This window comes from Anguilla anguilla, chromosome 10 (genome assembly GCF_013347855.1).
Source record: "Anguilla anguilla isolate fAngAng1 chromosome 10, fAngAng1.pri, whole genome shotgun sequence".
In the NCBI taxonomy this organism is placed as follows: Eukaryota; Metazoa; Chordata; class Actinopteri; order Anguilliformes; family Anguillidae; genus Anguilla; species Anguilla anguilla.
The window spans coordinates 31,731,424-31,759,275 of record NC_049210.1 but is presented as its reverse complement, the minus strand read 5'-3'; the positions used below and the strand labels follow the sequence as shown (position 1 = coordinate 31,759,275).

Genomic DNA, 27,852 nt, shown 5'->3' with positions numbered 1-27,852 from the left:
TTTAACACTGCTTCTTTTTGTCTTCCTTTGTATTCTCTCTCTCGTGCCAGGGCGGAGGGGACGGTCGTGAAGTCACACCTCGGCAGGCGAAGGTGGGAGAGGTGGGGGGTGGGGGGTGGGGGGTGGGGGGGGGAGGGGCGGAGCCAGAGGCGCAGAGCTCAGCTGGTGGCTGCTCGAGTCATGAGCTCCTCCAGAGCCTTGTCCCGGTCGTTGCTGTGGAGCCGCAGCACCTCTTTAATGGCGTCTCTCTCGAAACCCATCTCCCCGAAACGAGACGCCAGCTGCAGGAACTCCAGGGCCTGAGAGGGAGGAGCGGAGAGGGGGGGGAGAAGGGAGGAGAGAAAGGGAGGGAAGAGGAAAATGAGGGGGAATGAGAAGAGCATACAGAAGAGGAGAGGACCTGGGAAACTGCAGTGAGTTGCATTTCGTTTCAAAGCTTTGGCAGATCTCCAAATCAAGGCCGCACCATTCGGGCACCTCACACTCTCGTCGGTGAACGAGTGAGAGGACGCAGACAAGAGAAAGGGACGAGAGGAAGAACGGACGTCTCTTACAGAAAAATCAGGAAAGAACTGCGAGTGGAAAACAAGTCAATAGACAGTCTCGCGTTTTCTTCTCTTCTCACGCGGAAACAGCGCCACGCTCAGTCGAGCAGCGCACACTGCAGAACGCTGCAGTGCGGGAACTCACTGACCTTCTCTTCGGAGCACTGGCACATCTCCAGGCACTCCTCCACCGCGCCTGCGTCGAACCCTCGCTCGCACAGCCGCGCGCGAACGATCAGGTAGTCCAGCACCTGACGCACAGGGCCACACCAGGGGCAGGGGGGGAGAGACAGAGCATTACCAGTTTTTAACCGTTGGAGAATATGAGGCTTTCCGGAATGTTTTTCCAGAAGTATAAAGTCAGCATTCTAGAACTCCACTGCTATTACTAACCAGTAGTGATTGTAATATCACCGTTGTTCAGTTATGAGCATTCTGATCGCATTATTTGCGACATTACATCTTAAAGGGTTAAAAACCATGTGACCAGTGACCTTTACACCTAACAGTCCACACAGCACGCACAGTACAAGAGGAGCACCAGTGACTAATTTACACCCTAAAGTCCAAATCGTACTACCAGCGGGGGTACCTGAATATTGTGAAGAATCAATGCAGCTGTAAGCAGAACTATCCCAGCCAACTTAAACCCACCATCGGCCCAACAGAACATTATGCCCCACTGCATAAGCTTTCTTGTCACAGACTGCTAGTAATACTGCAGTCACTTAATCAAATGGTGTTAAAACAGCCCGGCCTTGTGGTAAGCGCCTCTCTCAGCCGAGTCACAGGTGCGGTGAGGCGGGCGTGGCTCGTACCTGCTCCATGTTCTGACCTTGCCTCTGCATGGCCTTCAGCACGCCCTCGTAGGGGTAGCCCATGGCCACGATGGTCTCCACCCACTGCCTCTCTCCAGGCGTCAGTCCAAACAAGGCTCCGCCCTCCCCCACCACACCAGGAGGTCGAGGGGCGGGCCCAGTGCCCGGGAGGGGCGGAGACTGCAGCAGAGCCAGGAGAGAGAGATGTGGACAGGGTCAGTGATAGCAAATGATACCGCGCTGCACCTATCAACAGCATTTTCATCTTTCCCAGCCCAGAGGAACAGTAGAGCTGCACTTTTCCGATTGGCTGATTGAACTGCCTTTCACAAGTCAAAAAACCGAAAGGGAGACAGGAGTTCAGCCAGGCAAATTCAGTACTACAAATGTGACATCCCAAACATACATGAAAAATGTAATAAAAATGATATCCAGATAATAGGACTCAGACTCAGGACTTTAGGGTTACAAATTTAAAGGACTGCAGAGTATGACCTAAATTGCAATAGTATCATATTGCACTCTTGGCTTACTGGCCAAATTTCCACAGATATTTTGTCGCCTACATTACAGCCTGACTGATACCTAGAAAACATGGTAATACATTATTACTGTTTGCTGAATTTGCTCAAAATACGGATTGAAAGGTACAATTGGCTGGTAACAACTGTTTTTAGGAAACCCCTAGAGCATCCAGAGATTTGAATTGCCTCCGACGTTAACTGAAAAACAAAGTTACATAGTTCAATTATTTACATAGCAAAGCACAGAAACCTACAAGAGCTACGGATACGTCAGGAAAGAGCAAGCGCTACCAGAATCCAACCAAATCAGGGAGGTCAGATTTGCATGCCTCGCATCAGGAACATTCGGTCACAGCAGCGTGGCGGGAAGTACAGTCACGCACCATGCTTTTAAGCGAGGCCAGGATTCGTGAACCAACATGAGGAAGTGAAGGGTGTGAAAGAGCAGGGTGTGAAACTAACACCTGTCACCAGTCAAATGCAGATAAAATTTTGATTGCGGCTGGTAAGATTTTACAATTCTAGCAGCCATTTTGGTGGGTAACCAACCAGGTTGTGTAATATTGTAAAAGGTAATGCGGCTGATAAAAAGTTGAAAATGGCTGGTGACTGTTTAGAATCCACGAGCCACTCCGGCCAGGGGGTGAATAAGTTAATTTCGCACCCTGGTGGAGAGGCCGGAGAACTCACCCGTTTCAGGATGCCGTCGTGGGCTAGGCGAGCGATGATGTCTTTCTGGGGGAGGGCACGCCGTGTGATGGGCGGGGTGCCGTTGAATAGGTTGTGCCGTGGGGTGGGGCTGGGGGCGGAGTCAGAAAGTTTGGGGAAGCTGAGAGAGCGGATGTTGCAGGGAGGTCCCGCGTCCAGCCGGCCCCCGGGCCCTTCCTGTTTGGGAGGGGCCACCAGGCCATTGGTCCTGTGGTATAGGTCCGTTTTGACAGGCGGGGGCAGGGGCGGGGTCAGGGCCTGCACCAGCAAGATGCTCCTCAGTTCCTCTTTGTCGTTGAGGGTTTTGAGCTCCAGCTTGTTGAAAGGGTCTTCCGCACTCTCAAAGTCAGCGAGGTTGAAGCCCTTCGGGAGGCCGGGGGGGCTGGGACGGCGGGGCGGGGCCAAGCTGGGGGCGGGGAGGGGCATGAGGATGTCGCTGTGGCTCAACCTGGCCAGCACGGGGTTGAGTGCGGGTGGAGGCGGGGCTTTCTCGTCCAAGTGGCGAGGGGGCGGGGTCCCGTCGCTACGCTCCGCCTCCTGCTCCCCTGACGCCGCTCGCCTCGTCCTGCTGGACTCCGCCTCTCGCCGCTCTCTCTCCTGGTTCGCCCGCGCCTCCTCCAGCTCCTTCCCCCATCGCACCACCCGCCGCTCTAAGGAGAAGTCATACTGCAGGGGAGAGGAGAGGAGAGGAGAGGAGAGGAGATCTGTACCCACTGACCTCCTGAAATAACACTTTCAACTTTTTTAAATATCCCCTCCCCTTCCTCGCCCAAATTTGGAATGCCCAATCAGATTCACCTGCTCACACGCTCACTGCTGCAGCCTCCTCCATCAAATTGGGAGAATGCAGGTGAGCCCAAGCTCTCCGACACAGATGAGCCAAAGCTTTTCATACTACGGTCCACAATTCGCACAGACAAGAGGCAGAAGACACTTGGGCAAGCGGGCTGTGACCAGCAGGGGTTGCTGCTGAGCAGTGAGACACAGTCATCCAGCACTGAACACATGAGCAACACTACAGCTAGTACTGACAGGGTTAACAACTTAACCTTAAATAATTTAATCTGTAACATTATTAAACTAAAAAACATCATATTCATACTAAGAGTAATACAATATTCTGGAGTACCCACTGTGGAAGATTGCTGGTGGCAGAGTAGTATAATGGGTAAGGAACTCTTGTAATGTAAAGGTCACAGGTTTGATTCCTGAGTATGGCACTGCCGTTGTACCCTTGAGCAAGGTACATAACATGCATTGCTTCAGTATATATCCAGCTGTATAAACGGATCCAATGTAAAAGTTGTGTAAGTTCGCTGGATAAAAGCTTCTGCTAAATGCTAGTAATGTAAGATGCAATAACAGCAGTAACCTTTAATGACCACAAGGTGGTACCCTTATTCCTAACAATGATTTACACAGCAATAATAGATAGATTCTGTATAGAAGTGGTCATCAAACCTGATCCACGACAGCCACAATCTATGCAGGTTTTCATTGTTATTCTTCAATTAATTGATATTCAACGTTATAGCCGTTGAATACACATTTGATTCCTGGTCTCTTGTGTCTGAACTGGATGCAGGTTTTAAAACAGGAACTTGTGGGTTGCCGTTACTTAGCACCCTAATTAGCAACCAACTCAGAATAGATGTCTATGGGCAATTTAAATCCTGCTGTGTTGAAATGGTGCATGTCTAAACTGCATGGCAGGGCAGAGGAAGGAGAAAGCCTCACCTCAAACTGGGCCGACGCAGAGGTGCAGTCTGGGACACAGAAGCCCACCGGGAGACCCACTTTGGCCGGACACCTGAACCCGTCACCAATCTTGAAGGGAACTTCGTCCAGGTAGCTGTACTGTCCTGAAGACGGATGAGAGGAAGAATAGGACCAAACAAAAATAAAAATAAAGAGATATACTAAAGAGCCAATAAGAGGGAGATTCACCAGCCAAAAAGCATAACAAAGTCCTTCCATACATAAACTATAATGGAACCAGAGAATGTCAATGTTTAACACAGGTAGAACAGAGTTAAATGTTATCTACAGCGCCCCTTCCTGATTTCCTCGATTATTACATATTTGTCATACTGAATGGCTTCATACTTTAGACAAAATACTGAGTGATAGCAAGCTTTTATGTGACGACTGAAGGCCTTATTAGTTGCAGATTGGAAAAACGCTCATATAAATTGAGATTCTTTTTAATCTGCAGCAAGATTTGTAGTTCCTGCCAACCGTGACTGCAATAGCAGCGATATTACATAACTGGTGTGTAGCTTGGATAGAGTATGAATACTCCTTTGTCCACACCAAAATTAGCCCACATGACCAGCATTCTTTAAAGATGCTCAGACTTGCCAGTTCCTGGTTTCATGAGAAAAAAAGAGACGTCTACACTGAATACTGAGGCCTTGCACCAGTAACACACGTAAAGTGCCGTACGTTCCAAGTCGTAACTGTGTCCTGTCAGGGACTCAAACTGGCAAGCTCCCTACCTACCACACTGCAACAAACAGCAGATTTGGCTGTGGTACAGCTCAGACAAACGCCATGGCTGCTCAGTTGTGGGACACATAGGAAACAAAGGCTCACAGTTTAAGTCAGTGGTCACCATGCAAATGATGTTTCCATTATAGTATGGGGACATGTGTAAGCAGACTGGAGTGGCATCAGCCCTACGCTAGTCAGCTAAAACGCACTATGACAGACTAGAATGAAGGTTACCAGAGGTGCAATACACAGAACACAAAGCTCCTCAAGGTGACAGGGTTGCACCAAACTCACCAGAGTTCTGAAAATCTGACCCAGACTTCCATCCAGCCATTTATTCTGAAAGATAAACCACACACCCACTGAGTTAGTTAAAATCACGACACCCTAGAAACTCTTATGCAGGTTTGCAAATTGAATTTCAATGATCTGTACAATGCACATATGCACGCGCACCCTAAAATATAATGTGTAAAAATCTGTATCCAACAGGAAAAGAGAAGTTAGTGCTGGCTGTTGAACTGCATGATTTGTACTCACAAAACAGAACAAACTCATTTTTTTCTGCAGGCCAGAGCAATAAAAACACATTACTAGAACGTTTCTTTCGTGAGACATCTTTGTAAAGGCTCTGCCAACTGCAAAGGCAATGGCTTGTTTACCATGTTCGTGTGTGTGTGTGTTTGTGTGTGTGTATGTGCGTGTGTGCGTGTTGAGAGACAGCAAGGGGTGCTTCGGGCTGTTCATAAGAGACTCTCATTGGTTCAGACAGGGCTGGGTCATTCGCGGATGTGAAGTGACAGGTGGACACAGACAGTGGAGGCAAGGAGAGAGGGCAGGAAGGGTCCCTCTGAGTTTTTAGAGTAGGGGGTATACAACGATAGTCTATTCGCAAATCCCAACTTAATTATTAATTGGCTTTAATTAGATGTTCTTAATTATTCATAATTGATCCCATCATTTCACAGGATCTGACATTTTTATAAGGCCATGAGCTACAGCTGTAGATCGGACATGTAATTCTGGTGAAATTTAAAAAATGTATTCAGTTACTTGTTCCACATTTGGAACAAGCTAGCACGAGGAGCAAACCGGCTTTCAGAAAATGATAATTCGGTGGAAAGTCTGGACACAAGGCCAGGAGAACCATTTTTTGAAGAAAATGAAGAATTCACAGACAAAGCAAATGACAACAAGCCAAACCTGCATTGTGTTAATATGTTTAAGGAAAAATAATAAAACAACTTAAAGGCCTTTCTGCCTGCATTTTTTATTCTAAAAAGTATTTGGGACGTTTCTCGGCGTGACCCATTTTTCTTTGCGGGGTGTATCCGAAAAGCATGTGGCCAATAGAAGAAGAAGAAGAAGAGGAAACGGACTGGCTACTACAGTGGTGTGTTTTCAGCTCGGATGTGCAGTAGAGAAGAGGTCGCCTTGGTGGCTAACCAACCTAACGCTAACCAAGTGGCTGGTCGGCATTCAGGAACATTAGCTAGCTGCTTTTGTTAGCCAACTAAATTCAGTTATGTTTAGCGTCAGTAGCTGGCTGGCCATGATGGCCTGAGAATTTGCTATGGGTCTGATATACTACAAAGTAACAATGTAAGGCTGGAAAATAAGATTCCAACCCAATTCTCTCAGCTCATATGGGCTAGTTAGCTATCGTCATCTAGGTAAATTGGGCAGGTCCACCAGTTGGAAAATCCGACCATCCCATATAAATGACATCTTTTTATTATGAATTTGACTGCAGTTCAATTACAACAGACGAATATTCGCGTAATCAGAGAGATATATTGCATTTTTCACAAAATTCCTATTTTGGGTGAATGCGCAGTCTGAGGTCTTCTAGACTACTCCCACAATCTACTGAAGGGGGAAGGCATCCTCCCATCGAGCTACACAGCGGAAGAGGCATTTGCAGCTGCAATAGATACATGAAGCTTGACTATGTAAAGATGCAAAATATATATATATATATCAAAAATAAAAGCAACAATGAAATGATGTGTTTATGAAGGACGGAGTGTAGCACAGTGGGTAAGGAACTGGGCTTGTAACCGAAAGGTCGCAGGTTCGATTCCCGGGTAAGGACACTGCCGTTGTACCCTTGAGCAAGGTACTTAACCTGCATTGCTTCAGTATATATCCAGCTGTATAAATGGATACAATGTAAAATGCTATGTAAAAAGTTGTGTAAGTCGCTCTGGATAAGAGCGTCTGCTAAATGCCTGTAATGTAATAATGTAATGTTATGATACAGAATGCTTCCAGGCAGGCTAGAGCAGACTGAAAATGACTGGTGCTGTGCTAGCAATGGCTAGTGTAGGTCCTTTCCACCACCACTAAACTAAAGTTAGTGACTCAGCTGCATATAGCAAAGTGGGAGTTTTTGCTATCGGACATGTCAGTTGAGCATTTTGGCATACTTTTGACTGCCTGACCAGTATGAATGGAGCTATTGTTGTATTTGTGAAAGAGATGAAATTCCACCAGTCTGCAAAACAATGTTACCGAAACATTTCTAGCTTGAGCATAATATCTAGCACCTCTGCGATTTTGAGAAGGCTTTTCTGCGTTAACAAAGGTGTTTAGATGATCCCCTCCAATATGACATTTTTTCCTTGAAAATGGGTCAAGCACTGATAAATATCTATGGTCTATATGATACTATACAAGACAAAGCATAAATATACAAGACAGGTCAAAAGTATAATTAAGTAGACATTGTGGCAAGAAGGTTATTAGCTGTGAGAAATTACAAAGACGCTTAAGATATCCAGGTGCAGTGTTCAGTACACAGTCCGAAGGTTCCTGCTGATAGGCGGTGATGTTAACAGGAGAATACCAGGAAGATCAAGAGGCAGAAGGCAAATCTTGTGCTGTCTAGCAAGTGCTGTCATAAAACTGCACCACGACTACAGGAAGCACTCAATGCAGCTAGAAAGAAGCCAGTTCCCCTGACTAGAGTGAAACGGCAACTACGATCTGCTGGTCTAAAAGGATGTGTATCTGCGAAAAGTCCTTGGTATGTGCTACCCTTCACCACCCTCCCACCCCCCATTTGTAAAATGATTGGACAGACTTCCAATCATTTTTTAAAATGTGATTCAAGCTAAAAGAGACAATTTTGAGGAAAGCCAAGTCTAAAAAAATTTTTAAGCAAAACTCATATTTTAGTGTTATTGTAGGTAGAAATTTTTTTAAAAAAAACGTTTATGGTTTGTTATTCAGTAAATGTGCATATATTAACTGAATTCTACTCTACCTTAGGTTTTAAAAAACACTGGTGGTCTCATACTTTTGGCCTGTACTGTAAGTGGGCGTGGCAGAGTTGGGGGCCACGTGTTTTGTTCATGTGTCTTCAGGAATGCAGCTCTCGTCTCAGTAACTGCTGGTCTGTACCCCAACCATACGCAATGAACAAATCGGTTTGTTAGCCAGCTTCAACTACAGGCCAACGACACCGAGGTAACAAGTGACATACCCTACACTTTCTGTACAAGACCAGCGAAGTTTGGTCATTTTAAATGTACACGACCCATGGGTTCTGATATTAAGTTACCTAGTCAACTAGACCAACCATATTAGTTCACTATTCAAATATTTGACATTTTTTCTTTTCGATATGCAGCTCGTTTGCAAATAAGCTAACGGATGTTTTCCCAATGGTGTAGCGTCATTGCGTCTTTAACTAGCTAATATTTAATTCTACACCTAACAGCGATATATGATAGCAAACCAGTAAACATGTCTACAGCCAACTTTACATTAAAGTTGCCAGAATCGATTTACGCTAATGACCAATAAACGTTACTTTCTGGAACACGTAACTTCTATCTAGCCATATTGCTAAATTAACTAATTTGACGGAATTAAGTGTTTTTTGCTCACTATGGCAGACAAGCTTTACAGCTGCTATTACTTAGTACTGCTAGCTAATGTGGCCTCTCTTATCTTCCCTTCGTGGGTGTCAGCTAGCAAATCTGACCACCAGTTAACGGAATCTGGTGACACTTCACCTAGGCAGTAAATTGACGCCAGTATGAAATAACAGTTCAGTTATTTCACTGATCACCCATCAGCTAAATTAGCAAATATGACAGCTAGCTAACTCCAAATAAATACCAGTTATACACCACCAAGGTCCGCTGTACGCTTAAATAATACCATTCTCGCTAGTAGGTTTAAATACAATACCAACAATGCACGTCGAATAGCACATAGCTTACCTTAAGCCAGACAGAACTAGTTCGCGACATAAACACTCGCACAAAGAGTACTTGAGTCCAATGCAAGCTGGCTGGTGGTAAGTTTGTTCGCAGGCAGTGTGTCTCGGTGACAGCTCCTGTACTTACTAATATATTTCACAACAACCCTCTCACCTGTGTCTTTGCGTCTCCAAAGTTTTTTACCGATGCCTCCGGGGAAGAACCCTCCGGGCGATGCACTTTCAGCCAAGTTTTAATGAAACCGAAATCTATTTCCTGCATCATCGCGGGACGCCATTTTTGTTCGCCCGATTCCCCACCTCTCGTTCCCGCTTGTCATCTATGACAAATGAACGACAGCACGCTGAGTCAATGGCAGGCGATCTAGCTAGTGCAAGCTGAGAGACAAGAAAGCACGGTGTGCAGTATTTTACCCGTGTCCCCACCCCCAAAATACGCCTGCATATTCCGTTACAAATAAAAGTTGGCACGATATTTTTAGTTAAAGCGCAACATAATCACAAAATGAATGTATTAAATATCTCATTTTAATAATGATATACAATACCTAATTATACAATCATGTCCAATTTTATATATTTATGTTAACAAGGTAACACTTCAAGATCTCAAGCATCAGGCTTCTTTATAGATTTTCTAGTGTAGTCAGTATAAAGTACATTTTCCAAATCAGACAGGTTCGTGGCGTAATTTAACAATTGACAACTTCAAAATGCATACTCTGCAGCATAACTGAGTTAAATAAATCCTGAAGATTTACTGCAGAAGCGACCCCTGTTGACCATTGGGCAAAAAGGCGGAGGTGAAAATGTAAATTAATTCTGCAGAATGACGGAGCAAAAATAAGTTAAAGTAAACAAGCAAATAAAAAAATGAGTTTAAAAATGTACGTTTTATCAATCGCCACATGCGAATGGTACCTACACCATATCATGAAATCCAGTTTAAGAGCCAACTTCGCAGCGTTCTATTTTTTCAAAATTGTGCAGGATATACTCCTATATGCTGTTAATGTCAAGGAGTGTGCTGCAATCTTTAAAAATATTTTCCTGATTCAAATTGTAAAATAGCTATTTCCATGATATTGCCTTAACAGTTTTACCTAACTCCATTTATAACGCACTTAGGTAACTTATAAATTAAAAAAACAATTCCACACTCGATAATGAGTGGGATCTTGTGAATATGTTAATTAACAAAAATCTATAAGCAACTTCACTTGATCAGTCACACTCAAATTAGGCATGTGCTACTCCATACAAATAGGCTAACTTCCATTTCTGGACAGAAAATTTCAGTCTGAAGAACATTCCCAAAATTGAGTCAAATGAACACAGTGCATTGGTACAAAGCTACAAAATGCAGTCCTCTTCATGTTCATGTGTATAAAAGGCAAAAGAGAAATTGTGCTTTAGTCATCCTAACATATCTCTGTTGTTTCATGGGAAACCAAAACATTATTTATTGACAAGATTAGTCATCAGGAGGCAGATCAGTCAGTCTGTATGTCAGTCAGCCCTCCCCTCTCTCTCTCTCTCTCTCTCTCTCTCTCTCTCTCTCACACCCACACACACACACGTCATTCAGAGGAATACATTTCTCAGCTGTTCCTCCTTTGGTTCAAGTGAACTAAATACAGAGGTAAAATGCACTTATCCACCAGTTAGTTAGCTCTTGTAGGGAAGGCACACATACATAAATATTTTGTGTTGAAAACGAACAGGATGTGGAGGGCCTGGGGAATGTTTACTCTCAGGAACACAGATGCTGATCCTGTCTTAGTCAAGCTCTGGAGAGGCCTGACAGGTAGCACATCAGTCCTTTCAACAGGATGTTTATCCATCTGTCGGTGTGAATCAGACGACCCCATTGGTAACAGTCGTGGATATCACAGATTGTCTGTGTGTGTGTCAGTTAATGTGGCAGTAAGCCTAAATGAGAGCTTGTGGGCAAGTTTGTCGATTGGTTAGTTAGTCAGTCAATTTGAGTGTGTCTGAGCGTGCATGTGAATCAGTATTTCAGTGAATCAGCTCATGAGGGTTTGTGAATCAACATGCAAGTCCGAATGTCAATGTGGCAGAGTGTCAGTTAACTAGCTGGTGAGCATCTGTCACAGGGCTAAACTGGCATTAAGCCTTCACGTCAGTTAGTCAGTGTTTGTCAAAGGATGTCAGTGAGCAAGAATGTGAGTCAGTGAGCCAGTGTGAGAGTCAGTGAGCCAGTGCATTTGAGTGAGTGAGCCAGCGTGAGTCAGTGAGCCAGCGTGTGAGTCAGTGAGCCAGCGTGTGAGTCAGTGAGCCAGCATGCGAGTCAGTGAGCCAGCACGTGAGCCAGTGAGCCAGTGTGCGAGTCAGTGAGCCTGCGTTTGAGAGTCAATGAGCCACAGTGTGACTGTCAGTAAGCCAGCATTTGAGTCAGTGAGCCAGCGTGTGAAAGTCAGTGGGCCAGCGTGTGGCGGTCAGTAAGCCAGCGTGTCAGAGTCAGTGAGCCAGCGTGCGAGTCAGTGAGCCAGCACATGAGACTCAGTGAGCCAGCGTGCGATTGTCAGTGAGCCAGTGTGAGAGTCAATGAGCCAACGTGTGATTGTCAGTGAGCCAGTGTGTGAGAGTCAGTACTGCAGGTCAGGTAGATTTGCAGCTGGGCTCTCATGCTACGCACACACTTGGCCTTCAGTTCCATGATCTCCCCCAGCTTCAGCACATAGTCAGTGAAGTCCTACAGGAAGAGAGCAACACTACATTAGCAACACCTAAGACCAAACTGACCTAATATGACATTAACCCATTAGGAGTATTAAATACTTGACACAGCTCTAAAATGTTGTCACTAAAGGAATTTCTTTTACAGGGATTGTCAGTTGTCCTTATAAAACCCCTACAAAGGTAAAAATGACTGTAGTAGAGCAGAGATGTGAATACTCAAGATTGCATAGATTCTCTCAAATATTCATCAGGGTGAATTTGTACACGGCGACTAAAAACGCATCAAAGACACAAATAAATCTGTTTTTGTGATTCAGTTCCGCCGAGACCTCCAGCGTTTGCAGTGGCGCCCCTACCATGCTGGGCTGCAGGCTCAACAGCGCCTCCTCTCTGCGGCACAGAGAATCCATCTCCTCCAGCTGCTCACAGTGCGCCTGAACCACCAGCCTCCTGAGAGGGTTGGCGGGGGGGGGGGGGGGGGGGAAGAGGGAGAGAGAGAGAGACACTGGTGACCAACATGAGATTCAGAGTGACATTAATTCACACTGACGTGTGATTGACAGTGTCATTACGGCTTTCATTGGGCTGCTAACCTGTCCTACAGTGGAATGAAAGGACAGTTACTTCAGTGCTTACTGAAAGGGCTTTGACAGTAAGAGAAGTAGAGATTTGGGTAACGTACTGTGCTGGGCCCAGCCTCTCGCTGCTCGGGCTCGTGCTGCTGGCGAGTTGTGGGTACGAGGAGGTCACGGGGGGGTCGCTGTCCCAGGACGGGTCCTGTATGGTGCAGTGCGCCTTCCCCAGGCCTCCTGTTGGTAGGATTTCGTGAGGCAGGTCCTGTCGTCCCAACTCCGCCCTCCCGAGAGGCAAACCCTGCTCATCCCGCACCTCTCGCTGCTTTGGTTCCGTCCTTATGCTGTCCCCAGAGATCCCCTGCTGGACGCCTGAGCTTTTCTCTGTGACGGGCGTGGGTTTGAGTGGACCGGCTTCAGTGGGGGAGGGCTCTGATTGGCCCTGTCCGCTCAGGGAGGCATGGCTTACAGTCTTCCCTGCAGGGTCCTGGGTGTTGGGGCCTCCAGGGGAAGCTGCAGCCTTTATGAGCCCCAGAATGTCACTGTCGGGCTGGGCCACGGTCTCCATGAAGCTGCCTGGGAATGGGGTGAGGCTGAGAGAGGGGTCCTTGGTGGCACTCATCCCTAAAGAGGGAAACAGCCAATCATGAGCCAGTCGCTGCAGCCACACTAGCTCTTACAACTGCAATTCACTCTACCTGTGGTTTTTCACCTGAACTAGTTTCGTAGACTAAATACATAAAACACACTGTATCTTTGGTTATAACAGCATAGCAAGAACAAAAATATTATGGTAATAGCACAATATTTTTCCCATGGAATATAAGCATACAATTCCCAATTCGCAGTTAAATTCATACGTTAAGACACTTTACACACAGATAAGACTTACCTTTCATACACTGGAGAGCAGAATTTAGGTCAAAACTCTGCTGCCCTCTCTGGTCATCTGGTGCCACTGCAGATTCAAAGTTACCCCAATAGGTCTGGATGTCCAACAGAGCCTCCAATAGGAGGTGAGCCTCCCCTGCCCTGCCCCTCTCTCCACCGTCTCCCTCAGGAGAGGCGCAGGGGGAGCAGGAGCTGGGGCGGAGGAAGGAGTCCGTGGCCGCCTGCCGCTCCACCTGCAGGAGGGAGATGGAGAGGGGGTCCATGGTGGAGGTGGAGCTCTCCGCTGCGGAGGGGGAGGAGCCACGTGAAAGAGGAGCCGACCCCAAAGGCGTGGCCGCTCCAGCCGTACCTCTCGGCATGGGCCCCGTGCCGTCCTGCGGCTCCGCCCCTGTCGATGATGTCACCGCAGCCGGAGCCTCTCCGGGTAAGGCGAACAAGGTTGCCGGCGCTTCTCCGGAGTCTGGGTTCCCACTCACTCTCCTCGAGCAGCCCGTTAGCGGCGTGCTAACGGCAGGGGCAGAGGCGGATAGGGCGATGTTCACAGAGTCGCTTGGCAGGGAGTCGAAATGTAGCCGCAAGGGGTCTGCTCCCGCCCAGGCTGGGCCCAGCCCCTCCCGAGGCTGGGAGTTGGAGCATTTTAACTCGTGGGAGAGGTCGTTGAGGTCCTCAGCCAGCAGGGCGGAGCTGGTCCTGGGTGGCGATAGGGGCCTCTCCGCTGGGATGTTGTTGTTGTTGCTGCTGCTGCTCTCTGTGGACAGGTAGGCGCTGTAGTCCTCTTCTTCAGAGCTCCACCCCAACAGAGCCGGCCCGTTGCTGCCTCTTTCCGTTTCCCTCTCTCCCTCCCAGCTCTCCTCCTCTTCATCCCCGGCTCCCAGCACACCCCACCGTTCCCCGAGCCCTAAATCGCTCCCAGTCGCGGGGCTGACGGGGGTCCGTCTGTCCCGGTGCCCCTCGACGATGCCCTCAAGACCCCGCCTTTGCCGGCCGACTTCTTGGTCATGCTCCTCCCCCTGCCCCGCCCCTGGCAGCTGCCCCTCCCCCCAGCCCAGGCCCTCTCCCTGAAGTGCGAGCCCATCGCGTCCCAGCTCCCTCGCGTCTCCACCCCTTCCCCACCCGAACGGGGGCGTCTCCTGCATTTCGCCACGGGCTCGGGCGAGTTCTGCGTCCACGGCATTCGGGACTCGCTCCCCGGGACCGCTCCTGCTGCCGTGCCCCAGCTCCAGAGCGTGCGAGGGGCTGGGGCGCCTCCTGCTGGCCCCCTCCTCCCCTGCAGGAGCGGGCTGACGGGGGCTGCGTGGCCCCAGCGAGTCCGCCGGAGGTTCCGGGGCCCGCGGGGTCTTCAGCAGAGCGGCCGAGGGCAGGAACTGCTGCAGGTGCTCGTGATACCTCCTCAGGTGCCTCTCTCTCTCCGTCTCCTCCCTCTCTCCCTCCCTCTCCCACTCCCTCTCCTTTCTCCGGGAGGAGGCGTGGCCTCTCAGAGTTTCCCAGGGGACGGTCTCCTTCCACACCGGCCGCGCCCACATCCGCGCCTCCTGCCCGCGTGCCTCCCCTCCGTTACTCCCCCCGTCCTCCTCCTCCTCCCGCCTCTCACTCTGTCGCTCGCTCCCTCTGTCCCTCCGGCTCCGCCCCCTCCCCAGGGTGCCCCTCAGGGGCGTGGTGTGGTCCAGGCGAACCTCACCCACTGCCCCGCCCCCCTCCAGCCTAGCCCCGCCCATGGCTTTGGGCGTGGAGCAGAGCAGATTCGCCCCGGGGGAGAATAGCACCCCTGCAGGCACAGAGGAGGGGGCGCCCCTGGACTCCCTCTGCACCCCGAGTTTCACCTTCTTGGTCGGGCTCTTCCCCCGGCTAAGGTGTTTGTTGCGTTTGGGGGATGGGGTGGCCAGCGTTTTACCCCACGCCCCGCCGTGGCTATGGGAACTCTTTCCTCCCTTCTTCAGCTCCTTAACCCTACACAGGCACATGTGGTGTGACATGGGACAAATGAATACCAAATGAATGATATTTCATCACATTTTGTCCCATTAGTATAATGGTTAAGGAACTGAGCTTGTAACGCTATTGCAGGTTCAAATCCCAAATGAGGCACAGCCATTACACCCTAGAGGTACTTTCAATCAGACCACCAATGAAATATCCAGTTATATTAATGGACTGTATATAGTACAGTTCAATTTGCAATGTATATACATTCACAATGTTATTTTATCCACATTCCCTTTGTCTGAATGCATAAAGCTAAAAGGAGTGAGTGAATAAATGAAAGACAAAGCGTGGTAGGCGCTCACCGGTCAGCATATCGGAGGGTGTTGAGGGTGTGTTCTGTTGCTAGGTGACTCGGAGAGATGTTGGCGATCATGCAGGTCTTAGAATTCCCGATAAAGGAATCTTTCAGCACCTGGAAAAAAAACATCAAAAGGGTAAATTTTGCAGATGCTCACTAAATTCAGATCAGCAACTTAAGTTCTGCTCATTGGAATTCTTCGCTACATCGTAGAACGATCATTAAAATTCTATAGCGTATTCCAGAACGGTTGTTAAAATTCTGCAGCATTTTGGACATCAGTCACTGACAGTGGGTGAAATGGCAGAGATGTAAGAGAGACGGGGCTTTGGTGTTGACCTGCGTGAGTTTGCTCTGTCTGAACGGCGTGTGAGACAGCTCCTGGTCCAGCGCCCGGATGCACTCCTTCAGCTGAAACGAAAGGGAGTCGTGCCGCTGACAACCCAAACACTGACTGGTGCGTCCAAGCACGCAGATCAGGTTTAGGAGAACGTTCCGCAATCACAGACACTGAGCAGGCTTAGGAGAACGCTTGATGCACTCAAAGGACAGAGAGGGTTTAAGAGAACACTGTGTATTCAGACATGCAAAGCAGGCTTAAGAGAACGTTCCGTACTCACAGACACAGGGTAGGTTCAGGAGAACGCTCCGTGTTCTCTCACACACACATACACACACATGCACACATACACACACACACATGCACAAACACACGCATACAGAGCAGGTTAAGGAGAACGCTCCGTGCTCTCACACACACGCACACACGCACACACACACACACACAGAGCAGGTTCAGGAGAATGTTCTGTGCTCCCTCTCTCTCACACACACACACACACACACACACAGAGCAGGTTCAGGAGAACACTCCGTGCTCTCACACACGCACACACACACACAGATTAGGTTCAGGAGAACGCTCTGTGCTCTCTCACACACACAGAGCAGGTTCAGGAGCATGTTGCGTATCACAGGCACAGAGGATGTTTAAGAGAACACTGTGTACTCACTGCCAGCAGGCTCTGATTGATCTCAGCTCCCTCCATGCGGCTCTGTCTGTCCGGGTCTCTGGTGTCACACGCCCTCTCACTCCCAGCCAGATCCACAAAGGAGATCCTGTCAATCAAGGAGCACGTGACGCTACGCCATCACATTCAGCCACACCCCACCCAGCACAGACCACTCCTATAAACGTACATTCTGCCTCAACACACTCAGCAGACTACTCCTGCAAACCTACATTCTGCCTCAACACACCCAGCACAGACCACACCTATAAACGTACATTCTGCCTCAACAGACCCAGCACAGACTACTCCTGTAAACCTCCATTCTGCCTCAACACACCCAGCACAGACTACTCCTGCAAACCTACATTCTGCCTCAACACACCCAGCACAGACCACTCCTGTAAACCAACATTCTGCCTCAACACACCCAGCACAGACCAGCACTGCAAGGGGCAGGCCTTCAAGCCAGGTGATAAAGTGTGGGTCCACTGCCCAGTGCGCAAGAAGGGCCTGTCCCCTAACCTCAATCAGGAGCAGTCTGCTGCGCCTGAAACCAGTTCGGTCCCACTCGCGAAAGCAAATATTTCATCTGCCTTTGTGAAGGCGGGAACCGAGCAAAGTCCTTCCATTATGGGAGCCGACAGCAAATTCCAGCCTGCCCTTTTCAGGGCAGGAGAGCAGCCTGCCCTTTTGAGGGCAGAAGAGAAAACCATCCAACAGCGAGTGGGCCACCCCACGAACGCTCCCCAACACTGCCTGGTCCCCAACAACCACTCAGCTGCAGTCAGTGACGGGACAGAGGCTCGGCATGCGGGGCAAGAAGATGGTGAGCGTGGAGGTCGGAAACCGAGAGGTGGTGACGCACGAGTTCTGGCTGGCCGACATCAGCGATGCGAGCATAATCGGCCTGGATCTGCTGGTCCACTGGGGTGCCACGGTGGACATCGCCAACGCCAGGCTCTCCATCGGTGCCACCACCCTCGCCCTCCACGCCACCCCCAAGAGGAAACGCAGGTCCAGGAGGATCCGTCGCCGAGCAGCCTCAGCCCACCCTCACCAGCTGCCGCCCCAGCTAACCAACACAGAGCGTGGCTCGCCTGCCCCACTGTCACAACCTGCCCCCCCCTCTGTCGAGACGGTGAGTGCTGTCCGCGAGCTGTGGCGACGCAGCTGCCGCGGCCTCAACCCTCACCAATGCCAACAGGTTGAACGCTTGCTGAAGGACAATGCAGACCTCTTCACTGCCCGCGATGAGGAATGCACGCAGACCAAGCTAGTGCAGCACGCCATTGACACTGGTGACGCTACACCGGTTCGTCTGCGCCCTCACCGGTTGTCACTCGCAAAGCGGTTGGGGGCAGAGGAGAAGGTTAGAGAGATGGCCGCTGCAGGCGTCATTGAGCCCTCCAACAGCCCGTGGGCGGCCCCTGCTGTCCTAGTGCGGAAGAAGAACGGAGAGTGGCGTTTTTGCGTGGACTATCGGCGCCTCAACGCCGTAACGTGCAAAGATGCCTACCCTCTCCCCCGCATCGACGAGGCGCTAGACCACATCGCGGGGTCCAGTTGGTTCTGCTCGCTGGACCTCCGGAGTGGCTACTGGCAGGTCAAAATGGCCGAGGATGCTAAGGCTAAAACCCCTTTCACCATCGGGCAAGGGTTGTAGCAGTTCCGCGTGATGCCGTTTGGACTGTGCAATGCCCCTGCCACGTTCGAGCGGCTGATGGAAAGGGTGCTGTCGGCCGTCCCCCGAAGCTGCTGTGTAGTGTACCTGGACGACCTCCTAGTACATGCCAGTAGTTTCGAGCACGCCCTCGCTAACCTCCACGACGTGCTCACAGCGATTCGCCGGGCTGGGCTACGGTTGAATCCCCGGAAGTGCCAGCTACTCCGGAGGGAGACGGCCTTCCTGGGGCACATTGTGAGAGAGCGAGGGGTAGCCACCGACCCAGCTAAGGTGACTGCTGTGCGGGATTGGCCGACTCCAGCAAATGTAGGCGAGCTGCGCAGCTTCCTGGGGTTGGCGAGCTACTATCGGCGGTTCGTGCGGGGTTTCGCCTCCATTGCCAGTCCCTTCCATCGCCTCACCGACAAGTACCAGCCGTTCGTCTGGACCACCGAACGCGCAGAAGCCTTTGCCCGGCTCAGAACGGCTCTCACGGAGGCCCCCGTGCTGGCGTATCCCGATGTGCACCGCCCATTCATCGTCGACACCGACGCCAGTAACATGGGGGTGGGAGCCGTCCTATCTCAGGAGGACGGTGACGGAGAGAGAGCTGTCGCCTACTACAGCAGTGCCCTGAGCCGGGCAGAGAGGAACTACTGTGTGACTCGCCGAGAGCTGCTGGCCGTAGTCAAGGCACTGAGGCACTTCCGACCCTATCTCCAAGGTAGCCACTTCCGCCTCCGCACTGATCACGCTTCGCTCACCTGGCTCCTAAACTTCAAGCACCCGGAGGGCCAAGTCGCACGGTGGCTAGAAGAGCTACAAGAGTGCGATTTCCAGATCGAGCACAGGGCGGGGCGGCACCACACCAACGCTGACGCTTTGTCCCGCCGTCTCTGTGCTGAGCTGGATTGTCAACACTGCCAGCGACAGGAAGATAAGAGCCAGGTGGAGCTAGCGGTGGCTACCGCTAACATCAGTGAGGCGGGGTGGCTGCCAGTGTCACAAGAGCAGCTGCGGGAAGGCCAGGAGGCCGACAGCACGCTAAGAAAGGTGAGGGGCTGGCTGGAGGCAGAAACACCGCCGCAATGGGCTGAGGTCTCGGCTGAGGGGCCCGAGCTCAAGACCTACTACGGGCAAAGGAGGAACCTTGAGCTGCGGGACGGGCTGCTGTATCGGTGGTGGCAGGCACCCGGGCTTGGAAGCGACCTCCTCCAACTCCTCGTTCCCCGAGCGCTCCGCCCCCAAGTCCTCGGGTTGGTGCATGGCTCGGTGGGGGCGGGCCATTTCGGGAACAGCAAGACCCTGCAACGATTGAGGGGGCGCTTTTACTGGCCTGGGTGCCGCCAGGACGTGGAGCTGCACGTCCACTGCTGCGACTCCTGTACGGCATGCAAGGGGCCTACCAAGCGCTCCCGCGCCCCTCTGCAACGCTACGTGGTGGGAGCCCCGATGGAGCGAGTGGGGGTGGACGTCCTCGGCCCCTTCCCTGTCACTGAGGCCGGTAACCGCTACGTGCTTGTGGCTATGGACTACTTTACGAAGTGGCCCGAGGCGTACGCGGTGCCGGACCAAAGTGCTGCAACAACAGCGGGGAAGCTGGCCGAGGAGATGTTTGCCCGTTTCGGGGTCCCCGCCCAACTCCACAGCGACCAGGGGCGAAATTTTGAATCGCGGGTGCTGGCTGAGGTCTGCAGTCGGCTCGGCGTAGCCAAGACCCGCACAACTCCACTCTATCCCCAGAGCGACGGACTGGTTGAACGGTTCAACAAGACCCTGACTGCGCAACTCGCCATCCTCGCCAGCCAGCACCAACGAGACTGGGACCGCCACCTACCCCTGGTCCTGTGGTCCTACAGAACTGCCGTACAGGAGTCCAGCCTCTGCACGCCCGCCGCCCTGATGTTCGGACGGGAGCTCCGGACACCTGTGGATTTGGTGTTCGGGGCCCCGCCCGAAAGCAGTGAACCAGCCCGTACAGAGGCCTGCTACTTCCGCCAGCTGTTGGAACGACTGCGAGTGGCACACGACTTCTCTCGCCAGGCCCAGGACACTGCGGGACTGCGACAGAAGCGCGCCTACGACCAGCACTGCAAGGGGCAGGTCTTCAAGCCAGGTGATAAAGTGTGGGTCCACTGCCCAGTGCGCAAGAAGGGCCTGTCCCCTAAGCTGCAGTCACATTGGCGTGGGCCTGGCGAGATCTTGGAGCGGCTGAGTGAGGTGACGTATCGCATGTGCATGCCAAATCGAGGGCGCCTGGTGGTGCTCCATCAAGACCGACTCGCACCTTACCAACCACTTGCCACCGAAGACGCAGCTGGCGGACAAGGTAGCAGCCCTGTCCCCTCTACACCACCGGCAGCAGAGGAAACGGCACAGCCCACCATGGGCCGACCCACTCGGAAGCGACGGCTACCAAATTATTTAATCGAGTACGAGGTAAATCGCGTAGAAATTATGGGTCGTCGGAGACTAGTGACCCTTTAGGTGGGGGCTGTGTGGCGATCTGGCCTGTGTATAAGTAAATAATTGTGTTAACTTGTTAGCGGTTAACTTGTCCCGCTCCGCGATCGTGTAAATACTTGTTTGTCATTTTAAGTGTGTAGCCTGCTAGGAATCGCTTACGTAGCGCTAGCAGCCCCTCGGGTTTATGATTTGCACCGTCATGTTTCTGTCCTTAGCTACCTAGCCACTGTGTTGTATTCCCTGCCTGTCTCCCCTGTTTTGCGCGTGTGTCTCGCGCTGCTGTTTCCCGCTGTATGCAAACTGTCCAACCTTTGTGTGATGTGACGTTAAGGCTGTGTGATTGGTTCGTCTACGGTGCTTCGGTAGCCAATCACGGCGACCCGGGTTTTGATAAAAGCAGGCTTCGCCCAGCTATGATGGTCAGTGTACGAATTACTCGTTGGGAGAGATGTCACAAATAAAGCGAAGCTCCCCGGGAGCGATTAGAAAACAGCCAAGCCCGTCTCCGTCTCTGCTTCTTCGCGAAACCGCCACAATATAAACCACAGGGGAAGAACATCGACTACACTGATGGTCAATCAATCAGAGATGTGTAGGCTACTGGTGATTTGACTAGGCTAATTTTCATATAACTGTCTGGTAGACCTGCTGTTAACCGAGCAAGTTATCGTCGTAGATTTTCGCCACAGTCAGTTAATGAGCCAGTAACTGCCACTACATCCCCGTTTGTGGTGTTCACTTGCTGGGTGACGCTAGCTGACCGATCGTTCGCAAGTCACTTTTTACCGAATAAAAATTAACACTGTCAGCGGTGATTAACAAATCTGCCAAGTATTTTAATAACTGAACGCACTTTGTACAGCAAGTTTTCCACCTGGTGCATGAAGACAAAAATAATGTACATTGAATTTCTAATTATTACTAGGCTATTTTTTTTTCTTGTAGCTCATCAAAACCAATGGAGAAAAGCCAATATACGCAAGGAGCCCCCAGGACCGATTCTGAGAACCACTGCCTTAAATGCCTAGCTTCTCGGTCTCTTAAATGCTAAAAACATGTTCCTTTCTAAATGCCAGTCTTACAAAGATGGTAAATTCTGTGTGTGTGATTTCATCGTGTGTTGTATGTTATCCAGCAAATAAACCTTAAGACTCTTAATTCGCTTCGTGAAAATGAAAATTTTGCAGTGTTTATCCCAAAATCGGGATTATAGTAGCTTAGCCACATGCGTGAAGCATGGCCCAGGCAGACATTTACGGAATGTACACGACTGACAAGCCGTCAAACACGTTTGACAGACTGAATATTTGCCGGTTAGGGTTAGCTAGCTAGTCAAATGGCTTGGTAGCCGAAGTTGCGAACTATTTTAGAATAGGCTACTGGACTACCAAATATAGAAAGCTGATTACGCTTTCTGCCAACTAATTATTTGGTTAAGTAGGCCAAAGGAAATAGTAAAAATGACTCGGCTACCGAAAAACTTCAGAGGAGGATTATTTTATGGTCGTCTAGTGCAGCTGTAAACAGCACACGCCATAATGAAATCACTACCAAATGGGATGCCTGCATTTTCTCACTTCGCACAGGTTGACCATGGAGGATGAGTCGGAGCCGCAATATCAAGGCCAAGAGGCGCCACCTCCCACCCCAGTGACCATAGACTGTAGCCCCTACTGTAGTTTAAGCCTCCGCAAACTGTACCTCATTGGTCCACAACAAATATTATAACAGTGCCCAAATGACACAATAAATCATTAAATCGACCCATGGACAGTCATAAGACGTATAAAATACACATATTGTGACTATTTGTTCTCATGAGAAAAAATTATTGACTTTGTATTTTGACCGCATTTGTACCGTAGACTTACATGGAAACCGGATATGAAAACACCTATACTGGAGCCAACTGTAGTGGCGCTAGTGAGCAACCAGGAACAAGACCAGGAAATGAGCTTCAAAAACGAAGTCTGGTTTTGGCCGCTTGGCCTCAACACAACCAGCACAGACCACTCCTGTAAACCTACATTCTGCCTCAACACAACCAGCACAGACCAGTCCTGTGAACCTACATTCTGCCTCAACGCCGCAGCAGACCACTTCTGTAAACATACAGCTTATGCAACAGGGGAGGGATCAACACTTCATTCTTATCGATGTGTATTTTTTCTTATGACTTCATTTATAAACTTGTTAATCTCTGTACATTTATCTGCACTTTATGAATATTTTACCCCTGCTCATCTATGTATTAACCCTGGTTGCTGGTCTCGCTGCTCTGTTGCTTTGGAAAACACTTGACTCAGTGGCGCCCCCTGCCTGGCAGAGGAGGAAAGAGATACTACAGAGATATTGCGTGAAAGTGTATCAGAGTCACAGTTCGGGGGAAACTCAAAACCAGTTTCTGCCTGTGTCATATCAGGAACCCAGCAGCTACGGAAACACAGCGTCATTATGACCTGTGAGCCCTCAGCCCTGTGTGTTAAATGGGGATCGCGGTCAGAGGCGGTCTCTGGGTGCACGGAACCCGGAGGGGCACTGACCTGCCCACCAGCTGGTGCGTGCAGGCCCTCAGGTGGATCTGCAGCAGGGCGTGGGAACGCGACGAATCGCAGTTCACCCCGCTCGCCCCTCTGCTCCGCTCGCGACTGCCCCGGGAGATCACCTGAAAGGAGGCGGAGCCACAGCGAAGGGTGAAGAAGGAAGAGGAGAGGGGCGTCGCCTTACTAGGCCAATGCAACTTATCAAAGAGGCAGGGAATGAGCAGAGTGAGGAGGAGACTGATGAGTGGCAGAGAATGAGAAAGAAATAATAAAAGGCAGCGAGAGGGGGCACTTACCTCCAGAAGACTGGCCACAGACTCCACCCCCACCTCTCTTAGCCCGGCAATCTGAACCATACGCTGACCGTCTTCCCGAGCAAATAACCTGAACAGAGAGAGAGAGAGAGAGAGAGAGAGGGAGAGAGAGAGAGATATAAACAAATAGAGAAAGAGTGAGGAGAGAGAGAGAGACAGAAATATAAAGAGATTGAGAAAGAGCAAGGGAGAAAGTGAGAAAGCAACACAGAGAGATAGAGGAAGGGAGAGAGGGAGATAAAGAAAGACAGGCAGTGACAGAAGGTGGAGGGAAAGAAGAGAGAGGGAGAGGGTGGAGAGTGTAAAAAGGGGTGCAGAGAGAAGTTGGGATGAATGAGTGGACAGGTAGCACAAATTGAATTAGAAGGACAGAAACAAAGGAAAAAAAGGTGGGAGAGGGAGAGATGTGGGGGATGAGGGAGAAAAACATGGCATGCGATGAGTAGAGAGGAAAAGGGGAGAAGGAAATAGGGAGCAATAAACAGAGAAATAAAAAGTTAAATAAAAATCAATTTTCAACAGACTGGAAAATAAAAAGAGTCATTAGATCACATTCATCTATCAGATGGTCCTATACACCGTAAGGAATCGAGAGGGAGGGTCACCGGTCCGGTATCAATGCCACGCCCTCACCGTTTCCTGTGGTCCAGCAGGTCGTACAGCTGGCCGCAGTATATCTCGAAGAAGCTGACGCGCACGCTGAGGGGTCCGGGACCGGGACCGGGACTGGGACCGGGCCTCTGCTCGGCCTGCGCCACCCGGGCGAAGATGTCGCGGGCCGCCAGCGCGTATAACCCCGGTCTCCGCGGCGATGACCCCAGCATGGTGTGCGTCTTCCCCGCCCCCGTCTGGCCGTACGCGAAACACGTGGCCTTCCCCCTGTGAACGGGGGGGGGGGGGGGGAACAAAAAAAAAAAAACTCAGACTCGTTGAACTCCATGTTCGTTTTTCAACCGGTGTGTAGCTACTACTGGCCCTGGTGGACACCCATAATAAACCTGCATTACGGGTTCACTGGTCAGGCAAAAAGACAATGCAAATCTCAAAGTTTTGTTGCTTCTCCGGGATAAATAAAAGATAAATAAAGGAAGTAAAAAGGCCAGCAGAGCCATTTACCCATTGAATATGTGCTGGATAAGGGGGTAGGCCGTCTTCTCGTACACATCTTCATTTGTGCACGCCTCGCTGAAGACTTCATCGAAATAAAACTCATGCTGTGGAGAGGAAGAGCACTGAATGAATTTAAAAACACACTGGAGCTTGGGTGCAAGGATAATCAACTCTCCTCGATAAGCACACGCGTGTTCTGCCTGCTGCCAGCCGAACTGCATCCCATCCTGGGCCACATCCAGGATGCTTTTGCTGAATGGGCTGAGGAGATTCGGAGGTTTGCGATTGTGATGTCATAAGCGAGTCACGTGACGTGTTTTACCTGCAGGACGTACTGGGTGAGGTCCACCGCCTCTTTCTGCTCGTGCACTCGCACGCTCTCCCCATTCCGAACCGCGACCACGTCCGCCTCGCCCCTCTTCTCCTCCGCCCGGCTCAGAGGCCTTTTCCGCACGCACACCCGGATCCTCTCCGCTGCTGCCCGGCCAGCCGATGACCTGACGTGTGCGACCACACGCACATAAGAACACGCGCACACACAGAAAACCCACAAAGACATACACACACACATACACGTGAATACACCCACACACAAACGTACATGTGAAAACACAAACGCGCGCACATACACCCACACAAATGCACGCATAAAGACACGCACACGTGCAGATACACACACATTAATTATTTAAGACACAACAATTAAAACAATAAAGGAAGCAAAATATTCTGACTGTATGAACTCGACTTCAATGTTGAAACACAGAATAATACTCATGCAGACAGACCGCAAAATCAATTAATTACACGTGTGCACACACAAAAACATACATGCACACAAATAGATATAACTTCAACATGTACATTAACACACAAACTTCTATTGTTACCCACGCTAGGGTTTCACAGCCTTGCAAGCTGAACTTGAGCACAGCAAAAAGATATAACAAACACGGCAAAGCATGAGGTCACACTATTAAGTAAGAAAGCTTGTTGTGCATGTGGCCTAAAGACATTATTGCTCTCAGGAGGGACAGAACGGCAGCAACAGCAACAGTCAGACACGTGAGGCACAACAGCGATGGTCGCTTAGCAGCAACTGTAACTGAAGCAGAGGGAAGCAGGACTCCTCACCTCGTTGAGGACGCAGGTGAGCTCATCGGGAGGCCATAGTTGTAACCTGGAGAACGTTGCCCTTGGTGCATCGGGGCCGCTTCCTGTTTCAGCAGGGACTTCCTGTAGGAGAGCTCCGCCCACCGCCTCTCTCCTCTCTCCCTGTCACTGTGCTGTGTTACCTTATCCATGCGCCTGCTGTGTCTGGCTGCCTCCTTGTCCGTGTGACTGCTGAGTTTAGGGGTCACCGTTGGAGTGTGGGCGCTACGTCTGCACGCCACCCTCTCGCCTGGGACGCTGCGGAAGGGTGTCTCCCTGTCGGTCTGGGCTTTGCAGGGGGTCATGCAGTCGCGACCCAGCCGCCGTTTCTCGGGCTCAGGGGAAAGAACGCTGAAGTCCAGCTGTCTTCGTGGAGGCGGTCTCCTGGACGAAACAGCTGCTCTCTCTTCCTCGACATACCTCTCGTCCTCTTCCTCCTCAAAGCCCTTGACCAGCTGTACTAGGTGGAAGAGCCGCGTGCGGTCACCCATGTCCTGAACCCCGAGCCTGGGGTAATCTCCCATGGTGAGCTGGGACAGGTGAGCAAGCTGGCTCAGCCCCATCGCGGTGAACTGTGGGTAGTAGCGCTGCAACCCCGCCTCGTACAGGCACTCATACAGACAAGACGTCATCCTGTCCTCTGCTCCACCATCACCATGGACGCAAACACTCCCTCCTGGCGACCCTGCAAAAGTCAAGGCCATTACACTTCATTGGCTGTTTCCACCGTATCGCGGTTACCATTTTAAGTTACAGTCACAGTTCGGAACTACAATCATCCTACTGTCTACGAGCCCTTTGTTTGTCCACGGTTTTATTTCCTAATCAATTATTAAACAGCCCATTTACAAATGCAAGCAACAAAGTGCAAACTACTAAACTCAAACACTATATAAAATGTAATCAAGCTAACTTATGTACCAAGTTTGCCACTTTACCGCTGATGACTGATTTCCCTTTGTTGCTGTCCCACTCGGTTTGTTGCTAGCCGTGTTCAGAGCAGTAACTAGCTACAGTACTGAAACTCTATACTCCACTGCAGCAGCAGTATGACATATTGCAGGGGGTGATAAATATAGCCCACTGGCTAGCTGCACACAGTTGTCGTGTCCGTACTGTACAGGCGAACAGCTGGGGTGTTCAGATATGGAACCAAGATGCATGTTTTACTCAGCGTGGCTTAGCTAACCAGCTAAACGTAGCTGATGGCATTCAAATGGGGAATGCCGGGCGAAACATCAATGTGGACGACTTCGACATAACAACTATTAAATACACAAAACACAAATTAACCCGCGGATTTTGAAAAATAAAATACCGCTGAAAGAAAGTTTAGTTCAATTTCTTCCAAAAAATACAAAGCTAGTTAACAGCGTACAGTTGCAACCCACAGCATTAAATATCAGCACTGTGATCTGCCAGTATTCATAAATTATGCAGCTTGCTAGCTAGTTAGTCTAACGAGAGCGTGGGCTAAGGTAATATAGCAAGCTATAACTCACCAGCGCCAAGACCTAATCCATTTCAGTCTCACGTTGAAGTCAAATCCGTCATTTTGGACATCGAATATCTGTAACTAAAACAGATAATTTATTGTATCTTATTTCGGCTAACACTAATTAGCAATATAATAAATATTTAACTGCTCCAGCTAACTTAACGTTACTCCACTTTCTGCACACAGCTTCCCCAAGTATCCATAACGACGGGAACCGTTTGAGCGAGCGCTTTTTCTCCCGCTGAGGATACAAGCCTATCAGGGAATACTTTCTGCAGTGAGTGACATAACATCAACCCAATAAAAATTCAATCCTGCTCGTCGAGG

The 27,852-nt window shown here is 50.2% G+C and overlaps 2 protein-coding genes across 2 annotated transcripts; both read right to left on the bottom strand.

Moving 5' to 3' along the window:
• Positions 1–121: 121 nt before the first annotated feature.
• Positions 122–9,629, bottom strand: LOC118237564 (ubiquitin-associated protein 1-like). The gene is made up of 7 exons (XM_035436446.1): positions 9,474–9,629; positions 5,383–5,427; positions 4,333–4,457; positions 2,578–3,261; positions 1,364–1,543; positions 695–796; positions 122–299 (listed from the first exon to the last, which is right to left on the bottom strand). The coding sequence occupies exons 2-7, from the start codon at positions 5,420–5,422 to the stop codon at positions 159–161; spliced, it is 1,272 nt and encodes a 423-aa protein (XP_035292337.1). The 5' UTR covers positions 5,423–5,427; positions 9,474–9,629; the 3' UTR covers positions 122–158.
• LOC118237560 (kinesin-like protein KIF24) lies at positions 9,474–27,728 on the bottom strand. The gene is made up of 15 exons (XM_035436434.1): positions 27,530–27,728; positions 26,010–26,712; positions 25,198–25,372; positions 24,882–24,979; positions 24,399–24,644; positions 23,748–23,835; positions 23,452–23,573; positions 16,780–16,885; positions 16,106–16,177; positions 15,771–15,880; positions 13,487–15,432; positions 12,705–13,218; positions 12,379–12,472; positions 9,868–12,035; positions 9,474–9,639 (listed from the first exon to the last, which is right to left on the bottom strand). The coding sequence occupies exons 2-14, from the start codon at positions 26,657–26,659 to the stop codon at positions 11,907–11,909; spliced, it is 4,350 nt and encodes a 1,449-aa protein (XP_035292325.1). The 5' UTR covers positions 26,660–26,712; positions 27,530–27,728; the 3' UTR covers positions 9,474–9,639; positions 9,868–11,906.
• Between the last annotated feature and the right edge of the window lie 124 nt (positions 27,729–27,852).